We start from the raw sequence: 21,604 nt of genomic DNA, 5'->3' as shown, positions 1-21,604 counted from the left end.
CAAGCAGACAGTTTGTCTGGGGAAGTTGAAATAAACAAGATTTGTACATGGACCAGTGCATGGTAATGTTACATTGTACACAGGGTGCCAATCGTAACTTATTTAAGCTTACAACCCCAGACAGAGCTAGTTTTGCCTTTGGACAAGCAGAATTTTTTGTCTGTATCAAGTAACCTCGGTCAACTCTAAAGTGGCCACGGGTGAAACATTTTTTGTCTGTATCAAGTAACCTCGGTCAACTCTAAAGTGGCCACGGGTGAAACAGAAACTGCCCAGTTATAACACACTACACGCTAATCTGCCAGCTGGCTACAGCTGAAACCAATTAGTGTGAGCAGTTTTATTGCAGTTCACTGCAGTAGCTTAGTAATTTAGCAATTCCCATGTGTGTTCTATCCAGACACTCAAATGAGTCGATTCTTTTTATCTACAATGTTATCTACAAAACTTGTGTGCCACGTACAAAAAAGTAAACGTAATGTATATGAGACTGTCCAACCATCCTGTTTTTTGCTGTAAGTAAGTTGGATGGTAAGTTACGAATTTTAATTTGTAGTTTTAAAGCACAATGAAGATATTTTAAGCTAACAGAAAATATCTTAGTTTGAGGTTCAATTCCGGGTCCATATAGCATTTAAAACACAATACAAATGAAGATGGTTGTTAAGCAGAGTGTTCGCCAATATTTTATGGACTTGGCTTTGTTGTATATAGGAAACGTGTTTTCCCTATATACTCTATCAGAATCGCCATGTAAAAGTTTTGACTAGAGAAGCTAATAACTCGACAAGAGAACCTAAATGCCTAACATGTATTGGCCATCATCCTGAAATGTCGCTGCGAAAACAGCAAACTTTCTCTTTTCAGATACAGCAAGACGGTGTTTGAAGTCCATGCAAGCCGTAAAAAGAGAATATTTAGAACTTTTTGTGAATTTGAAGGAGAATACTACTTTACGATCTTTTCTGTTCTGATTATTAGTAGCTGTATACTTACTCTGAGCGCCAATTCGTCGGGTATCCGATAATATCCATTACTTGGCTGGGTACTTGTGAAAAAAGAGCTCAGGGCCGACTGCATGTCGTTATCAAAGACAGCATCAAGTGCTGGTTGGTATTCGGCTAAGGAATCACCCCTGGCACTGGCATGACCAATTATAAAGATCTCGGTCGAGTTATTCAGCTCTTCTAAGAAGTCCTTGCGTATCTTTAAGTGTGAGAGGAAGTGTACGCGGAAATGAACAGTAGTTTAGAATGATGATCACGTAGTCACGTAGGATGACTGTAATGACGACGAGGGCGACAATGAAGATAATAAAGATGATCACGGCGATGATAAGGAGGAGGAAGAGGAGGAGGAATAAGCATTTTTCACCGACGACTTCATCAAAATGAAAACATGATTTTCGTTTACTTATTCAGGAATTATATATAGACATATTTCAATACCATACATGTTACATGGAATCTACTTACACCATCTACATCATCAAGGCAAAAACCGTCTATATCATAATCTGTCGCCACTTCTCGGACCCAGTTTATCAATGTAGTACGTACGAAGCTGTTTGTATGATCCAATCTTGGAAGGTAGTTTGCCCAATTCTGCAAACAAAAACAAACTAATAAACAACAAATAAACGTAACATGCAAACCTTGGAAGGTAGTTTGCCCAATTCTGCAAACAAAAGCAAACTAATAAACAACAAATAAACGTAACATGCAAACCTTTTTTTTTTACATAAAACACTTTAAAATGTTAGATTCACAAACATGGTCACGGAAAACCGCGCATACTCTTGAAGAAGACCAGCGTACAGTAAATAATAACGAGCACAGACATGTCATCGTTATGGAAGAGAAACTTCAAACGAGTGATTCTGAGAATGGAGAAATTCTGTAAAACGTTCCTTGGGAACATGAAAAAAAAGTTGTTTACGAGGAAGACGATATACCTAACTCTACTAATTGGTCATTACATTTGACTACCATTTTCAAACACTTACGTTGAAATTGTCATAATGTTCTTCTTTATCAAACGGTACAAACTTGTCGAAAACATCTCTTTGTGGGGAGGGACAGGAGCTGATGGAACAGCCATCTTGATAGCCCATATTCCTGATAACCCTGTTCGCAAAAATTACCAAAAAATAGTAAATATTAAAATGATGTTACAATCACTTTGTAATCACAATATCACGCGATAAAAATTTCAGAGTAAACAACAATTGTTATCCTGAAATTCACGTGATAATTCCTAGTATTTCCAACCAACTTTTGTCAGTTTTAATAGTTTGTTTCAAACACGTAACAGCAATTTGCATTCAATACGATAGGCAAAAATTTAAATTTGAAACAGGACATAAACCTGCATGTCTAAACTCTTGATTTATGTTAGTTTTTCCTTCCGATGGCTATTGAAACAGAGGAGCATTTAGCCCTTTGTTTTCATTTGAAATTTCATCAAAAAATACAATGGAGAAATAGAGCTGATAAGTACCAAACATTAAAAATTTTACATTTTTGTCGCATTTCAAATCTAAACGAAAACGAATCCTGAGATTTAAACGATGTAAATGATTAGGATGAGCCAATACTTTCTTGCTTTGGGGAATTTCAGATTTGAAGAATTTCATATTTTATTTTAATTCTTTCGCTTCTATTGTACACATAAAGACGTCGCTGAAAGATCAACAGTGTAAACATACTCACAGATCTGCCATTACCCAGATGTCACGGGAATGACACGCTTGGACCAAATCTATCAAGTCTTGTCGAGTTCCGAAGTAAGTATTAATTTTGTAGATATCCAAAGTCCAACGGCCAAGATAATTGACGTTACCAAAAGAATCTTCAGTATTTAGCACAAATGGGGAGATACGAATCGCATTTACGCCTACAAGAAAATAAAAGAAACACAAACTTGGGCATTTTATTGAAGAATTTCCATCGAAAAGGAAAACGAAAGAGAGACGAAATTTGACTAAAATTTATACTGAGTTGTTATATATTATATTACGATATGAATCAAGCTCAGTGTGTTTCCTCATATGTCGATGTATACAGAACATGTTAGAAGCATATAAGGGACAAAACATATCGATGAAAATCTAAAAGGATTAAATTCTCTTTTTGACAATAATGAACGACTAGTGAATATATTGAAATTTTAGAACAAAAACCTGTTTCAAATTTGCATGAAATTAACATTTTCACGTCAGCCGATATATACAGAAAAAGTACCAAATATTTTAATTTTGGTAGGATTTAGAATTGATCTTACCCAAATCAGCAATGTAGTCTAACTCCCGCTGAATACCCTTGAATGTTCCCCCACATACGCTCGAGGTCGTGCACTGGAGAGTTGGTGATTTACTTGTGTGAGCAAGACGGTCTGTAACAACCTGTAAATAATATTTCATGATGACCAAAGATTGTAAAATGAAACAACAACGTGAGTAAAATTACTAGTTATTGAAAAAAGTCATTTCCATTTTATATGTGTGTGATGTGCATCGTGTAAAATGTGAATGCGTGTGAATAAATAAATTTATTTGGAAGTCTTTGAAAAGTAATATATTATATATGAAAGAATGGTCAGAAAACAAAAACAAACATCTTAAATGCGAACGAAACAACTTGGTGCTAGAAACATCATATTTAGACAAAGAGCAAAAAACGTAAATTTGTCAATCTCGACAATACAGTCGGCCTTTACGTCTTTAAATGCTCGCATCGAATATTGATCAATGGTATGGAATATTAATGACTTTGAGGATAATCAAAACCAATATTTTATATAAACTTTAAGGGCGAAAAGATAACGGTCAAGATAATCGAAAAAAGATTCGTCACCTGTATGGTTTTCTAGTGAAAATTCGTAAGAGCATTAGCACGCTACTCTACTCTGGATTTTGTTAGTTTTGTCAATTATGGTCCAGCATGCTTTTATATACTGGATCTGAGTAAAGTCATATAACGATTTCATTTATCATTGCATTTATATGGAAACCTATTACTCTTACTTATCATACACACACTTGATAAATCAACCCTACTATACATTTTATGTTAATGAACAAACACGTAGCTATGTCATATAATTTAGTATTTAGATTTCGCACTCTACAGTGGGTTTCAATTCGGTGCTACAGCTCGGTATGTCAGACGGACACAGAGTATGTACGATATGAACTACTAGCTTGGGTATCATACTTTGATTAATTACAATAAACAAGCGTATGGCAGCTCTGTCTAGACCGATAGCTGATCAGTTTATTGCTCTTTATCGAAATGGAGCCATTTTTATAGTTTCAGATGAAAGCTAAAACAAGAAAATGTTTATTTTTTTATTTAGTTTCAGCTGCGAAAACCTCTTTGGATCTTCAACCGTCATCTAAAATTGTAAAAGCAATTGTAGACCAAATGTAATCAACTGTTTTCCCAGTGCTGATAGACCTGCCCCATGCTGGTCTACTGAAATAAGCGATGATCGCAAATGACGTCATTTTTACTTCATTTATATGCAAAAATACATATTTAATTTTGGGATGTGAAAACAATGTAACAAACCAATTGAAAAAATAATAAAGCAGTTTGAACGGTACTCGTTATTTCATGGGAAAATGTGCGTTTTGAAAGTTGCAGCACTCGCAAACGCTTTCTCGTTGACTCTTTCGTAATACCTTCATCGTCTCTTAAGAAAATCATGTACACATGTCGTTTAAATAGATATTGTCAATACCAAATTCCAGGGATTCCGTTATTATGAAGTTTAACTACACCTGAAAGTCAACGGCTATCATCCCAAACAATATCTTTATGGGAAAAAATGAATTTTTCATTAGTACAAAAAATAAGATGGTGGAAACGTTTCTTCATCCAAAAGTTTCAACATGAGCCCACTTAAGCGTTGGACAATTAACGGAAGCGTTTTTTTAAACTTTAGAGTCCGAATACGCAAACATCAAACCAGAATTCCTTTTTAAACGTCTAGAGTTGGAATGTCTGTACCGGAGATGCATTGCACATTTGTGCCTTAGCGAACACCTTGAAATTGAATGATTTAATATTTTGCTTTAAACCTACTGTTGGGAAAATTTTAAATTATTCGTTTTTACCAATCAAAAGTAAAAGTCAGGAATCACGTGGTTCTGTCCGTAAAACGTGATCGACAAGAGCTGTTTGTGGTGTCAATTTGGAAAGTTATGACAGAAGTTGAATTTCAACAAAATTCATTTTGTTCGCCACACAACGACACTCCAAACTTACTCGGGCCTCACTCTTGTTTCAGAAAAGCAAAAGCGATCGCAGCGGGCTGCTGTTTTAACCCGGGTTATCTGTGGGTCACGCTCTCACGTTAGTACAGCATGCGCTATCCAGATAGCACTTTGGGCAACCAAAAAACCTATTAAGGGAAAAAGGGCATCTACACAGACAACTTCTTGGTCTCACCCCAAGGGGAACCAGCGGATGAGTTGCTACTCCTCTTAATTTAGCGAGTTTGGAATTTCAGTTTGCATTGAGTTTATGGTGCTTGTTTAAAACATGCAAAATGCTGTTTGTGGCGTGATAGATGTATACTAACAGTATGCAGTTTACTCGTGTGATTTACACCCTCCGGTCGTTTATTTAGGTGAATCAAATTAAGGCTAACCACATACAATTTCAATGCATGGACACACAGTTTATTGTGTCGAAACAACACAAAAGCTTGCCTTCTAGGGCATCTATAGTAAAAAAATATAAAGAGAAACAATCAAATACTAAACGTGTAGCTCGATGGAATGCAAACAACTATCAGTGCCACGAATATGAAGTATTCATTTAAACAAACATTTTAAAATAATAAATTAATGTGTGATTCTGAGGTTTATTTGTCAGTGACCACGTAGGGTCGTTATAATTTTGTACAGGTGCTACCTTTAGTAATTGTCAGTTAATGTGTCACAGAGTTTGGTCTTCCGATTCAATAGCTTGCTCTGTGAAGGTTTACACCCACCACGCCGACTAGGTCTAGACAGAAGTAATCCACTTTGACAGGGTCCTTTTCTTTGTAGAGTTGATAATTAACGAAGTAAATGGGCAACAAACTGACCGAACAGTATGTTCCAATTTTCCCACTTACTACTTCGTAACGGAGTGAATCGTATTACCAAAGGTCCTATTCTAACAACTCGATAAACAGTATAGCTAGCGGATATAAGCAAATACTTTTTTGCTTAAGTTCAGTTAAAACCTGCTTTATATTTTTTCCTATCTTTTGAAATTACTCTGGATTTTTAGGAATATGATCAAATCTACAGTGTTGATGATTTTTTTTGCGATTATACAATTAAACATTTCGAAGAATTTCAATAGAATAACGAACGAGGCTGGGCAACTGTCATGATGCTCATGACAAGCGGAAGTAAATCGCAGACAAAGTGAATACGTGACTTGTAAAGTTATAGTTATGATCATTGATTATACAGTTTTTCCAATCGGTTTGAACTAACAATATACGATATCCAGTCACCTAGCAGAGAAGCAACAGACAGAACCGCTCGGCCAAATTCCATCTTTCTAAACAAACCGTATTTGTAGTGCTCCTTTGACAAACAAATGCAGAACGATCTTTCGTCAATAAGTAGACGTTTTCAGGTTAAGTACTTGATTGATAATTTACCTTACGTTACAAATTGGACATTCCTTCGCAGAACAAAAAAAATGACCCACTCCTACCAAAGAACCTGTATTTTCACCAATTACTATATGGTTTCGAACGCTAGCGTAGGGTAGTGTGCGCCTCGAGAGTTAACGCTTAAACTATTGCTCGAAAAACAATCTTTTTTTTTGTCCGGAACGATTAGCGCGCCCATTGATGCTGCAATATGTGATTGTTTATAGTCGCGCCAGCGGCTTACTGACTACGCATGCGCTTATTCATAATATACTATGCGAGTAACCGGAAGTGTACCCTTCTTTCATGGGCGCCGCCATGTTTTTTTTTTGAGTACTCGTAAATAAACAATACGAAACAAATTACTATTATTTAACATGCCTTTTATAAAATATACCTCTTTTATAAGCCAGTAAATGTTATTATGCACCTTGTCGCTGATACAGAATATCGTTAATATAGATAAACTGTCGTGCATATGAACGGGGGCATACGCAAAGAATGCTGGGATTGAATTATAGAAGAGCGCCCCCTGTGTCAATAATTAGATTCAAAAATTGCCGGTTTTTAGACGGAACGCTATAGTTTTCAGCTTGCAAGTGGAAAGTGGGCAGTGCAGTTACCACTGCAATGATAATGATTGCTTAATACGTCCCTTGTTTAACGCAATAGGCTGTTATCATTGTAAAAATTGCCAATTTTGCCAAAATTTTTACACGCTACAGAAAATCTATACCTGCCCTGCTGCAGGGTTTGACGTCGTGTAGGCCTACGTACGTGAACTGCTTTCATCATAGGGAAAGTGGGCATAGTTGTCATATAAACGTTTATGAAGTAACAATTACAGTTTATCATGAATCAATACAAATAACATTGCCAATCTTAACCCCTGGCGAGACACCAAGGGCTGAGCCCTATATAATATTAATAAATGTAATGGTAATACATGTTGTAAGATAAATCTTACAGCTTCAATACTAATATTTGGCAATGCAGTCAGCGTGATGAAGTAAGTCACCTACCATATACAATATCCATACCATTATCTATATTATCACATATCAACGAGTGCCAGAGGACAAAGGTGACAAAATGTCTTACTCATGATTGCATTATCAAGCACTTAGAAACACAAGACTTCTAAAATGTCAGTTAACTATACAAAAGCGTATTGTAAAGTAAAATATATTTGCAAAATATAGGTCCATAAATCAATGAAAGACAAAGCTCCTACTGGACTCGTGACAACATTGTCTCAATTTCTTAACCGTAGAAATGTTTTCGTTTTATTTAACTCGAAATTATCCAATGAAATAACAACATCACTTACAGTGTAAGAAGTTGCAAGTATTTTCTGATAAATTGTGAGTACCAATAAACTTTCTTTTTGAAACCATCATTAGACGGTAGCGTAAGCAGCATGAGTAACTTGATAATTCGATGGCCAAGTGCAAGAGTGGCGTATCCCCTGTGCTAAAGCAAAGAAGACAGGTCCCCTTGCACTGGGCCATCGAATTTATGGTTAGAAGTTTTTTTCTCATTCATAATACCAAGCCCACAGTTACTGCTCGGCCTGACCTTTAAACAGATAGACTATGATTTAGCGTATCGGTTATCATCGAATACAGTTTTTTAAAGACACTTTATATTACTTCATATAATTGCGTTAAATCAGAAAGGGACCATGTTTATCATTTGTGCAACTTCGAGAAGCACTCAGGCAGAGACATTGAGATCACCGCTCAGGCAATGCCTGAGAAGCACCATTGAACTTTCGTTTCATATTAAAATGAATGCTAGAGGTCGTTTGTCATGCAGTAGGGTAGTTGATCCAGGATCATCAAAGTTTTGTTGATATTTGTAATTAATTGTTATGTATCCGTAAAACGTGATCGAATAGAGCTGTTTGTGGTGTCAGTTTGGAAGGTTATGACAGAAGGTGAATTTCAACAAACTCATTTTGTTTACGACAAACGACACTCAAATTTACTAGAGCCTCACTCTGATTATGACGAAGCGTTACTGAAGCGGGCTGTTCACTTTAAATGTGTTATCTATGAGTCACGCTCTCACGTTACTACAGTATGAGATATTCGTGATAACACTTCTATTCAGGAAAGAAGAACTGCAAGCAGACAATTTCTGTGCAGCGAAGGCCGGTATAATCCCACGAGGAACCAACGGATGGGTTGCTACTTCTCATTAGCGAGTTTGGAATTTCACTGTTGCGTTCAGTTTATGATGCTTGTTTAAAAACATGTCAAAATATGTAGTTCTTGGCGTGGATTGTATAATACCAGTATGCAGCTGTATTTCATGCGATTGGCACCCTCCAGTGGTTCAGTAAGGTCAATCAAACTTGAGGCTATTCATAACCCATTTCAATGCACGGACAAAACGTTGATTGTGTCTACACGATATAAAAGCTTACCATTTAGTGGCACATTGACAAAACTGTAAGGATGAACAATAAAAGACTAAATGTGTAGCTTGATGTACGGCAAACAATCAGTGCCACGAATATGGAGTATTCATTTAAAACAAACATTTTAAAATTATACATAATATTTGATTCTAATGCCTATCTGTCAGTGATCATGTGAGGTCGTTATAATTTTGCACAGGTGCTACCTTTAGTAATTGTCAGTTATTTTGTCACAGAATTTGGTCTTCAGATTCAATAGCTTGCTCTGTGAAGGTTTACACCCACCACGCCACAAAACATTGCCTGATCGACATAAATACGCTTGGCACTTGAAATTTCGAGGTCTAGACAGAAGTAATCCACTTTGCAGGTTCGTTTTCTTTGTGGAGTTGAAAATATCGTTTGGAAGTACATGCGCGATCATCTGATCGAGAAGGATGTTCCCATTATTTTCCACCCACTATGTCGCAACGGCGTGAATCATATTACCAAAGGTCCTATTCTAACATCTCGATAAACAGTATGGCTAGCCGATATACACAAATGTCTTCGTTTAGGTGTCTTGCCGACTAATCACCCTTGTCTGCCTTTTGTGCTGTATATTTTCAGAGCTTACCTCACTCCATCTTATGATGCGCAAGTTTGTCTGTCACAACCGTTGAATGCCTCCAGCAACCAAACTCTACTTCATACAAATATCCACTGATAATGTTTATTTTCATCCCACCCAACCATGCCTTTTCAACTCAATACTCTGAGACAGCTTACCTGATAAACGACCCTTGACTTCCATTCCGCGGCGGTTCTCCCACTTGAATACGAAACACAAACGCAAGGAAAGACACACTTAAGGGGAAGAAAATTTTCACCATTTGACAGGCCATACTGAACCTTTTTTACTGCAACTCTTCAAAATCTTTCCGTGGAATACGCAAACTATGTTGCTCTAACAGAGACTTGTTGAATGTTCTGTCGTTAAGGGTTACTTTTCTGGCCACGCCCTGTGGCCTGCAACCACAGTTTACTGTTACGATATACTCTTAAGCTTAAGCTCAGTTTAATCCTGCCTTATATTTTTTTCCTATCTTTTGAAATTACTCTGCATATTTTAGAATTCTATCAAATCTACAGTGTTGATGATTGTTTTGCTATTATACAGTTAAACATTTCGAAGAATTTCAATAGAATAACGAACGAGGCTGTCATGATTCTCATGACACGAGGAAGTTAATCACAGAAAATGCTGAATTGTCAATGATTATTTGTTATCTATCATTCTACATAAACCGTACTTAGTGCACTGAGCCCACTATGACAAACAAATGTCATGACCTTTCATCCATGATGAATGACCTTTCATCCATAAATCGAAGTTTACAGGTTGAGTAGGTTGATAATTTACCTTCAAGTGAGATACAAATAGGATATTACTGAAAAATGACCCGCTCCTACAAAGATCTGTATTTTCGCAGCCGAGTACTATATCGTTTCGAACGCTAGGTTACGGTAGTATGCGCCTCGAAGGTTAATTACTTAGACTATTGCTCAAACTTTCCTCGAGGAAGCTCGTAACCATTCTTGTTCCAAATCGTGAAAAAAACAAGGATCACCTTACATATTTTGGTTATTTGAAATTCAAACTGGCCGCCATCCCTGTGTTAACAAAATGGGGCTAAATCAATTTCGATTTATACAATGATAAGGCTGCGAAAATTTTATTTATTTCGAGAACCTGAAAATAACTGAGTCATTTCAAGTTGTAGATCAGAAAAGTGTTGTACGAGATGTAATACTTTTAGAGGCCGAACATCTGTCACGGTGCATTTTACGATAGGACCGAAAGAACGATCTGGTTAGGAATTGTAACCGATCAGAAAATATATTGCCTTGCTATTTTCTCATTAACAACGGATGTCAGCTTTACCTGCAATAGTAACTGTAAGTAAAATTGAAATTGTCAGGAGATTCATTTTCGCATTTTAGAAAAAAAATACCAAGATCAATCAATCAATCAATCAATCAATCAATCAAACAAAGAAAGAAAGATACAAAGAGACTAAACAGACCGAAATGTAGTGAATTTTATTAATTTCAGTGCGCTAATGCTAATACTAAAGTAAGTCTTATAACTTCACTGATAATGTTTGGCGATAAAATCGTTTTCCGTATAGTTTGTTATCATTTAAATCGTTACATTGTATGTTGCTTAATCTTTAATGAGCCCCAGAGCACACACAGATTACCTCCTGCATACTTTTGCTTTGACAGTCTAATGATAAAAATATGAACTTTTATCTAATTTCTGTTGTCATCACTTCTTTCTCGCCATGCGAATGATCAATGTTTTATTTTATGATTACGACATTTATGTCGAATTAACATTTAGCTGCTGTCAAATTACAAATCTCCGTGAATAACATTCATGTTTATAAAGTCAAGGATATTAAATTTCCTGGTCACACAGGTACAGCATAGAGAACTTAGTTTAAGTGTAAACAACACAGAGAACTAAATGAAGAAATCCGTCATCCTTCATTTCAAATATAAAACACCATCATCCGATTTGATTTGATTTGATTTGATTTGACTTGATTTGATATGACTTGATTTGATGTGATTTGGAGCAATGTGACAAATTACACACTAAAGAAAACTACAAAAACATGCGGTGACAACCCGTGAACATCAACTATATAATATTTCAATGCAATACGACGTGGCCCCGCTACCAAACAAATATGACCTTCAAAGATCATACGATGAGAATCTAACTCAATATCTTGTGGATAGATGTCGTATGATGACACCCATAGCTATCATAAAGAAGACAGCCTGACTTGGTTTGGAGCCTCCGCTGTAGATTTTCGGTTCGCCGTTTTCAATGGTGACATAGAAAGTTCCACTGTCATGCACTGTGACGCTATCAGTTGGGTCAAAGATATTTGTCAAAACTGAAACAAATGAACAGAGCTGTTTATGAAACCAAACGTTTGTTAGTGTGTCACATAGAAACACTTCGATACAGATGGGTTCTTTTCACTTTCTTCTTGTTAATATTAAGAAGATAAAATACCTTTCTTTATTGTTTCTCTTAAAAGGCCTGCAGGTGACAACATCAGATAGAAAAACAATAGGTCCCTGTAATAGACATCCAAATGAGTCCATATCCTTGTCCTTCAAGTCGCCGTGTAAATTCATATTATTTTTCCATGACGTAATACACAGATTTAATATGGAAGATTTGAACTAGACATTCCCGAGAGAAGCCACTTGTTACTTGTAATATTCATGTTTGCGAATGTGAATACTGTTATCTTTTCTATCTATACGTATGTCTGTTTGGACCAGGGTTACATTTAATGATAGTAGTATGCACCTCGAGGGTATAACACTCGCACTTTTCCTCTAACTTTTCTTCATAAAATTTCAACCAAGCTTTCTCCGAATCAACAATGAAATATTCAATCGTCGCTGTGCAAATGTTTGCATCAGAGAATAACCTGAACCTACCATTATTCGAAATTCAGCCTGCCCGCCGACCCTGGATTCACATTACGGGTGATAATGAAATTTCTTATTTTCGAAAAAATAAGAAGGCGAAAATGTTCTTGCCACAAGAGCTTTATAATGAGCCCTTACGAGTTATGGTTCAGAAAGGAATCGTCAAAGTTTTAGAGTCCGAAAAACGCCTGAAGGTGTAAAGTGGCAACTTGCCAGTTTCTTTATCAAAGGGGTGACTTCTTATTAGATATCCGTAAGTTGATTCACTGTCATAGCCTTGATTACTAATGATGACGAATGTCTGCATGGAAAAAAGAATACGGGTTTACTGTAATCATTAATACAGCAAAAACACAATACAAACAGACACATCTATAGCACGTCAAAATGTGTTGCCATATGAAAACATATCTAATATGCCTGTTATTGATAAATCACTTGAAAATTACGTTACCGAGCGCAGATGTGATATATTTATTAATGGCTGACAAAGCAATGCCAGCTTTAGCGAAATTTACCGAAATAGAGTGTGATTTACAGCATTACTACATTCCTTGGGAAATAATACAAACCAATTACTTTAAACGAGTCAAAACACAGAGGGTTAAATATTTCTGTTTTCCTTGCGAAAGAATAGACGCCGCTAAAGTATGTGCATTCGTCTTGGTCCGCGTTTCTATAAAAAACTTTCTGCCGTGCCCATAAGATTTTTTCGATGTTTCAGGATTGATGAGATGAACTGTTATCACGAATCATGGAAGAGATAGAGGAATCGAAACAATATCTTAATATTAAGGAAACACTCAATTTCATCTTTAAACACGACAGAAGGGAACAAATAGTTACTGATAGATGTAAACGGAAAGGACTGTGATAGATGCCTAGGATAAAATAAGAATTTACTACTAAAACAAACAATGCAATTTGCAAATAATCACATGAAACGACAATACCAAAAGATAAATCGCTATAACTTTTATAACACTTAAAGCATTGTTTCTATATTCTTATTCTAATTGTTATTGAGAGACAGAATATCAATTTTCAAATACAAGTAAGATGTACGCTATATAAAAAAATTGGTTACATATGGAATCCGATATTATATTCTCAAAGGCTCTTTTGACATGTTCAAGGCGGCATAATATGACATATTGATGGGAGTAGAACAAGAATTTCTGAGTTATAGATAAGAGATTAAAGAGCGGCAAAATAGATCAAAAGTCCCTACCATATTGAACTAGCGTATAGTAAAACTCACCTTCTGTATTCCTCAAAACAAGAACAGACATATTATACTCCATGAGTCTTTATTGTCCGAGAATATTGGCAAAGGAGCTTATACTTACTAATCATTCAATTATGATTTTTTAAAATTCGATTTAATTATTAGAGCAACGAAATTTTTAAGAATGATAAATTACATAAGATAATAATCAGTTTTTTCGATGCTCGTTCAATTTTGAGATGTAACGAGGAGAGGAAAAGCGTATAAGTTCCAGTATGATAACTAATTTTAAAAACGGTTGGCCCTACCTTGTAAAGATTCCTCTCTTCCACGTAGTAGGGCCACAATGACTCACGACTGGAGCCGCTGTCACCTTTAAATTTGGGCCCTTGCTCACTTCCATTGTAGATAAATGGAATCATCCAAATAAAAGGAAAAAATGTGAAATTAAAAATCTGTGAACCGCTGATAAGGGAGAATGCACAAGGGAGATATTTGCATTGACCTATACAGAATAAATGACTCATTATTGTTTATTATATTATAGCTTTGTCAATACCAGTGAATTTTGTGACATCATATCCATACATTATTACTGATAATGTATTCCATTATTCAGCATTGCGGCCCCACAGCGAGCAAGTTTTTTTTTTTTGGAAAACGAAAAAGGACTGCGCATTTCAAAGGAGGGGAAATATCGGATAAACCATGTAATACACAAAACTATAAACCTTGACAATGGTTCACAATATTGATAATAATGTCTTACTGTACGATTTATTACATTTTTTGAGTCCTCACGCACGTCTGTCTGGCTGGCGCTCAGCATGCAGTCCCCGTCCGATACGCTGGTTGTACTACCACGTTTGTTTACAACATGGTTCGCTTCGTTGCCGTATAGGTGAAACAGAACTCAGTACGTTTGCAAACTCCTAGACGATACTGGATTTGACACATGGCATATTATGTATGTCAGTGGCCATGTAAACGATGCAAGCGTGAAAGGCTACTCGAACCAGCCGTAAACGGGCCAACAACGGCAGCTTGCTGTCATCAACCTTGACCGGAAGTGTCTACGAAATTACTACGGAGCCATTCAAAGTCTCGGTCCAAGGTCAGCTACTACCAACAATCATGACGACCGTGGACTCTCCGTTGATCTAACATCTCGGCCACCTAATTCTGATGCACTGACTGTAATCCGAGACAACTTTCATTCATCGTTTTTTTCTCCATGTCTGTGATTTTACCTTGCCTTGTTCTCGATATCGTGACGGTATTAAACGAAACCCTCTAGTATGTTTGTCAACTGTACCTTTCAAGCACCCGTTTACGTCAAGTTCTGTCGTTCGCCGAAATAAAATAGCTCTTCTCAAGGAGCCATCGAAAATTAAATTTATAGACACAATTATTATTGAAATATAAATATTTGAATAACAATGTTAAACTCTGTTGATATCGTTTGCAATGAATGCTGTACTACTAGCGACATAATAATGATCGTATTGATCAGCTGATACCATGGCATGCAGCTCGCTGATCATACTGATGTCGATGCATGAACATTCCGTTTTCTTCATCTCTGGCATTTCACCGTGTCGATTTTTTGAATGGCATGATATTTAAAGGTGATGTTTCAAGTTTGATATAGACGGTAGGGATGCAGTTACTTTTCATTTCCTTCGAAAATACATCGTTTTTCAATTCAAAATGAACCGTGAAAGTGCTGGTCATTTTTGTGCTGAACGTGCGTGTTCAGTGCAGTGCACTGTGCAGTGTGGAGTGCATGTAATATGTACAGAGTCGGGGCCGATCATGCTGGACGACGCTCACTGGCTTCAAACTCAGATAAAATTTCCTTTTTTATTCGTTTTCTACAACTACAAATTCACTGGCATTGCCAAAACTATAAAATAATAGCAATAATGCACCCCCTCCCGGCCCATAATGGACTCAAGCAAACTTTGCACTCCATAATGTACTCGGCTTCGCCTCGTACATTATGTCGTGCAAAGTTTGCTTTCGTCCATTATGAGCCGGGAGGGGGTGCATTATTGCTTAAATAAATATCATCATAGCAAGATTTTACAGTCCATTAATATATATTATTGCCTGAATACATAGGTTTATGTGCCCATGAGCACGTGACACTGTGCCTGACGCCAAGAGGGCAAATCCCCTCCCGCAGCGAGGGCACATAAACCCATGTACTCAGGCGATAATATTGTTATTACAAGCCTCTTCAAAGTTACCGCTATATGACATTTAGTTACACGCAGGGTATTCTTAAACAATTTTACCATTTATCGACAAGCATCGAATGGATTTTAACGAAAGTCAAATAAAGCAGAGCGCGCATTGATATTTTACATCTCGCGGTAAGCGTATACTTAGGCATCGAAAACGTCGAAGCGTTTCAGCGGACCGGATAACCATAGAAACCGGTCAGTACATCGTTCACCAAGCCCACTAACTACGCGGATGTTCCTATGCAAACCAATGCACTGATTCGCACTCACATCGAGGCATGTAATAAGTACACGTCAAGAGAAATCAGGTAGTGAGGTCGCATTCTGAAATACGCAGGTGTTTTTACATGGCCCTCCCTGCTTATATACATTTTTAGAAATAACGCGATTTGTCTTTTCTTTGGAAGAATACATGATCTATTACAAATACGGAAAATTCCAGGACTTTTAGCTTCGCTTTCGTGCAATCTACAACATATTTTGCTGACAGTAATCTCTGACGGTAACAATGTCACCACAAGCCAATCTTCCGGTTGTATTATTATTATTGTGGTATTATTAGAACAGAGGGATATTCAAATTCTCGGATAGTTGATCATGTGACTATCATTTGAACCGATTAGGTATATGTCATACACTGAGTTAGTTGATCACATGACTTTTGATAGTTGATCATGTGATGGTTCTGACTGGTTTGAACCGGCAACATGTGCAGGACTCAGTCAGAGGGTCATCCGGCTATGCAGTCACATGACAGTTCAACCATTGATAGTTCTACCAATAGAACTGGTGTATAAGTTTGTTGTTAAGTTTCAACATAAATATTCCTATCTTCTTCAAAAATATGATTTTTATATAAGAATCAGTCTAAACGCCATATAATTTTGCAGGTGATTAAATTGTCTGCCATCTCTGCATTATGAAAATACCAATCATATTCAGACTTTCGAAAACGTTTAGTTCTGGCATTCTTTTACAAACAATTCTAATATACAAGTAATAATCACGCAGCCATCCACCGATATTTACGTTAAGGTTGTGCCTTTTTTGTCCTTCTTAGCCTGAATTATTCTAGATAAATACAAAAAGCCAATAATATTGCTGCATTTTTCTTGAAACTTTGATAAACTGCTTTAAACAATCATTGATGCATATTTGTATACATATGTGGTTAAAAATATTGCAACTTCTAAATTCCACACACAGCAAATCTATCATTCATATGGATAAGTTTTCATTTCTCTCGACTGTCAGAGGCAGTATAATAATCTGCTAAATTAGGCTTTCCTTTAACCGCGCCAGCACTAATAGCAGCAGCTGTTTCAGCTGCATAAAGTTCAAGGTATTATCTGTCACATTGAATGAATGAATGCTTATTTCAACAGATGCTTCACAGTATATACAATAATAAAAATGAAAAAGGTCACCCTTACTGAAGTTGTAAAAAGTCAAAAAAGAGAGAAAGAACATCGCAATATTGTACAATCTGGTGGGGACCATGAAATTAGTCGAATAGGACTAGTCGAGTTCGTGGCCCCGGAGTATACTAGTAATTATTCAGTACAAGCTTAGGTGTGACGAAGGATGTAAATGACGTTTCAATGCGGACCTGAAAACATGTCTACTTGAGTGTGTTAATCTTGATATGTTAATTTGACACTGCGACAAACATTCACAAAGTCATCGACTTAATGTCAGCGTAAACAGATGACAGCAAAAACAAGTTAAACTTGACACTTTTGAGTCATCTAATCTACATACAACCTAGACATAACTTAATTGTTGGAACATCCACAAATTCTTGACTTGATGACTTGATGTCAGCAAAAGCAAGTTGGAAATTCAATGGTAGACATTTCTAATAATATGTTTTTTTCGCTAGTAGTTAATTATTTTGCAAGTTTCCCCGAAAGATTAACTTAATGAGTTTAGTCACTATGTAAATTATTGCCCTCGGATTTTTTTTAAAGTTTTTAATTTGTTTAAGTTTGACCTTGAGTTTATATAATCAGTTGAATCAAATATGCATTTATAATTAAGTTAAGAAAGTATATAGTTAGATGTTAGGTTTGGTATAGCAGCCTTTTATATCAGCGGGCTCTTCACCAATTGGTGAAGAGCCCGCTGAATATAAAATGCTGCTATACCAAACCTAATATCTAACTATATCACTGCATGAAAACGCAATAATACAGATAAATTCACATTAATGAGTTGCCTGTATTATAGAATAATCACGTGAATTCACATGAATCCACATGAATACAGGCTTGCTGAATACAAGCAATGGATTTTTGACTGTATTCACCTGTATATGCACTATTCAGCTAAAATACAGGCAAGAATTCATGCTAATACAATAAGTATTATAGCGTTTTTATGCAAGCACCTTCATCAAAGAATAAACATTCTTATTTGTTATCCGCGAGCCAATTCTCTGGTTTACCCCTGGTATCCTTCACGAAGACGATCGAAGCAACGGTATAGTAATAGGATTAACTATTGTCTATTTCATTGATTTTGAAACAAACACCAAGAGAGAGGTTTAAAACAAAAAAAACTATGTCTGAACAGTAGTTTTAAATTAGCAGCACTGCAGTTATCGGAGTTGTTGCAACAAAAATTGTCTCGAGCCGAAACTTATTATTGCAAAAGAACCTAATACAACAGGAAATTCAAATTATCCAACTTTATGAAGTCGGCATTCAAAAATGTGTTAAACTTTATACCCATTTTAACGAAAGTTTTCTGGGGGTTATTTCCTTAATAATCCAGCTAATATCGATCTATCACACATTGTCTTTACCTTACCAGTTCATTTCTCATCATCACACATCTTCCAATATTTTGAAAAGACGAAAGATTTACATGAGAATACCCATATCACAAATTGCATAGGAAATCTGGCCCCTCTAGGGATGGCCTCTGACAATTCCACTAATGCAGTGGTTCAAGAGGAACCACTGCTGATAGATTTCTATGAGTTGGGTAAAAGGTTCCTCCAGCTACATTCTGAAATGCTTTATTCCGAAACCAAAAATTCATGTTCAATTAAAAATGTGGAATAATTGAATGGTTTTGTGTACTTAATCATAATGTATCTTATATTTTAATAAGGAGGGGAGCTATAGGCACTAAATTTTGTTCTATTGTATTCGATGTTGTGTTCGTATTGTGTTTATCGGTTTCAGTTTGTGCGTTTGTATTATAAGATATGTTATTTTTCGAGTGTCGTATGATGCTATCTTTCTCTATCATGCAAAAGTTATGTCGGTTTCTACCTCGAAGGTAGCCAGAACTGCTGTTTCATCTTCCTTTATCTAACGGTTTGATGGTTACCATACACGGCATGAATTATGTTGACTTCTGTATTCGAAGGGGAAAGTCACATCAAAGTGAGATTGTTGTTTGCATCCATATTAAATCTTATGCTTTCGTGAATTGCTATGTTTTGTTACGAACATACGACTGCCATATTGGAGTTGTTAGCGTCGATGACCTGAAAACTTACTCATTTTTTCTGCTGCTGTCAGAAGCTTTAGCCGAAAGTAAATTACTTGTCAGAAGAATACAGGAAAGAACTAGAAAAATTTACACTTGAAACATTTTACGATTGCAAACCGATAAGGCGCAGCGTTTACTTAAGCATATTTACGATGTTTTGCAAACAATGGAGATAGAAACGGACTACCTCCATGGTTTAATTGTACCAACACGCGTGTTTTATCAATTGAAAGAATTTGGTAGGATATTATTTTAAAGATATTTGCATTGAGTAACATGATAAAACCCTTACCCTGATACGTGTGTTTTTGTTTTTGTTTTTTGTTTTTTCCTTTGTTTGCAAAGAAAACATCACTTTCCTATCAGAAAGTCACAGGACAAAATCACTTTGTATGCACTTCTTAAGATCTCAGAAAATATAAAGCTCACGTCAGCCGTCAGGAGATACGCCAACGCGTTTCTTAACTTTGAGAAGTCTTTGCCCTTTATGATAAATCTTCCTAACACATCATTATCTATATAACCACCACGTTGAGACGCATCCCAGAACAGTCTTCGCTGTGGAGATAAAAAGGTTGTTTTAGAATAAAACTGTGTCAACTTACTTGTCAGCCATAAGCTATGTTCATAAACTTGGTTTTTCAGACCAAACCAATTCGTATATTGTGCAAAAACTGGTTTAATCACTTCGCAAGTTAGAGCATAACCTGGATACTCGTCTCCCTATCACACGGGATATATTGCATTGCCTAGTTAAGGCCATTTCAGAGGTTATTACATCAGTTTATAAGTGTTGTTATTCAAAGCAATGTTTCTAACAGCCATCTATGGATTTCTCAGGATTGGGGAATCATCATTAAGAATAAGCACGATATGGGTGGTGTTATTTTGTTCAATCATTTGCAGTTTAAGGGAACCTCACGTCGACCTCAGTCGATGACATTACTCTTTCCAATTTTAAGCATAGCAGGCCGGGCACAGCATTTGTTATTTCATTTCAAAAGATTGATGTGGCTGACCTTTGCCCTGTACAGGCTATTTGGGATTTTTGACGTTTGAGGGGAGTGGAGCCTGGCCCACTTTTCAGCTTGCCAGGGGCGTTGGACATAGGACGTTATGATTTCATAGCACAGCTTGGGCGTTCTATCGGATTTTTTGCGGCTTTGATGTAAACAGGTTTAAGGGGGAGCAGCCACGCAAGCTGCCGCAGATCTCTGTGTTAGGCAGATGGAACTCTGATGCATTTAGGAGGTATATAAGGCAACCAGCAGCTTGGTACCTTGTTGTACAGAAACAAAATGAAAATTGTGCTCTGAGCTCATATTTAGGACAGGCAGGAGCTGCTAAAATGGGTGCCCTTCCGCATTCGGTCATTCCCTCATTTCTAGATAAATCAGGCGAGGACCACCATATTTGGAATTTGAACATGGTTGTTCATCAAAAACAGTTAAGCTTTAATGAATAGCGTTTACTAGTTTTGTAATCTCACCAGGTTTTACCTTTGCTTCCAGTCATTTTGGGTGGGGCAGCCACACAAAGTGGCTTGTGGCGTTTTTTTAGGCCAACACCTTTCTGGTAGATTAATATGTGCCTTTTCTCCAGTGTTTTTAATGTTTTGTAAACATTTTCCTCGCCAGTTGACCTTTGACCTGTGGCCTACTTTGTTTGGGGTGGTTCTGTATTTGTCTCTGAATTCCAGGAAACTGGCGAGGAATTTTCATGCTTTTCACACTTTTCATGTTAAATGTCAAGATACTTGGCCTTTCACTCCATCTCCTCATTGTTTTGGTGCTTATTTATCTCCCACAAACAAAGCAAAATGACCAGAAGTGGTTTAGTTAAAATGCAGGTGTATAAAGCCACGATTATAGACAGATAATCCGATTTATATACATGCAGTTGTAGTTTTAATATTTTCAGGTTAAGACCGCCCTCTAAGGCGAATAGAGCTTTATTCATTTGTGCCTTACAAGGGGGTACAGCGCGCCAAATGTTTCAAAAATATTTATCGATTCAGTGCAAAAATAAACTGTCTTT

At 36.6% G+C, this 21,604-nt stretch overlaps 1 protein-coding gene across 1 annotated transcript in view; it reads right to left on the bottom strand.

The window, feature by feature from the left end:
* Window positions 1-21,604, bottom strand: part of LOC139150438 (uncharacterized) — a 73,966-nt gene that overhangs the window by 1,055 nt on the left and 51,307 nt on the right. Inside the window, exon 6 of the mRNA XM_070722816.1 lies at window positions 997-1,206. Coding sequence (XP_070578917.1) covers window positions 997-1,206 — 210 coding nt within the window. The remainder of the gene's footprint in view (window positions 1-996; window positions 1,207-21,604) is intronic.

Source organism: Ptychodera flava, chromosome 2 (assembly GCF_041260155.1).
Source record: "Ptychodera flava strain L36383 chromosome 2, AS_Pfla_20210202, whole genome shotgun sequence".
In the NCBI taxonomy this organism is placed as follows: domain Eukaryota; kingdom Metazoa; phylum Hemichordata; class Enteropneusta; family Ptychoderidae; genus Ptychodera; species Ptychodera flava.
This window is presented reverse-complemented; position numbering and strand designations above follow the sequence as displayed.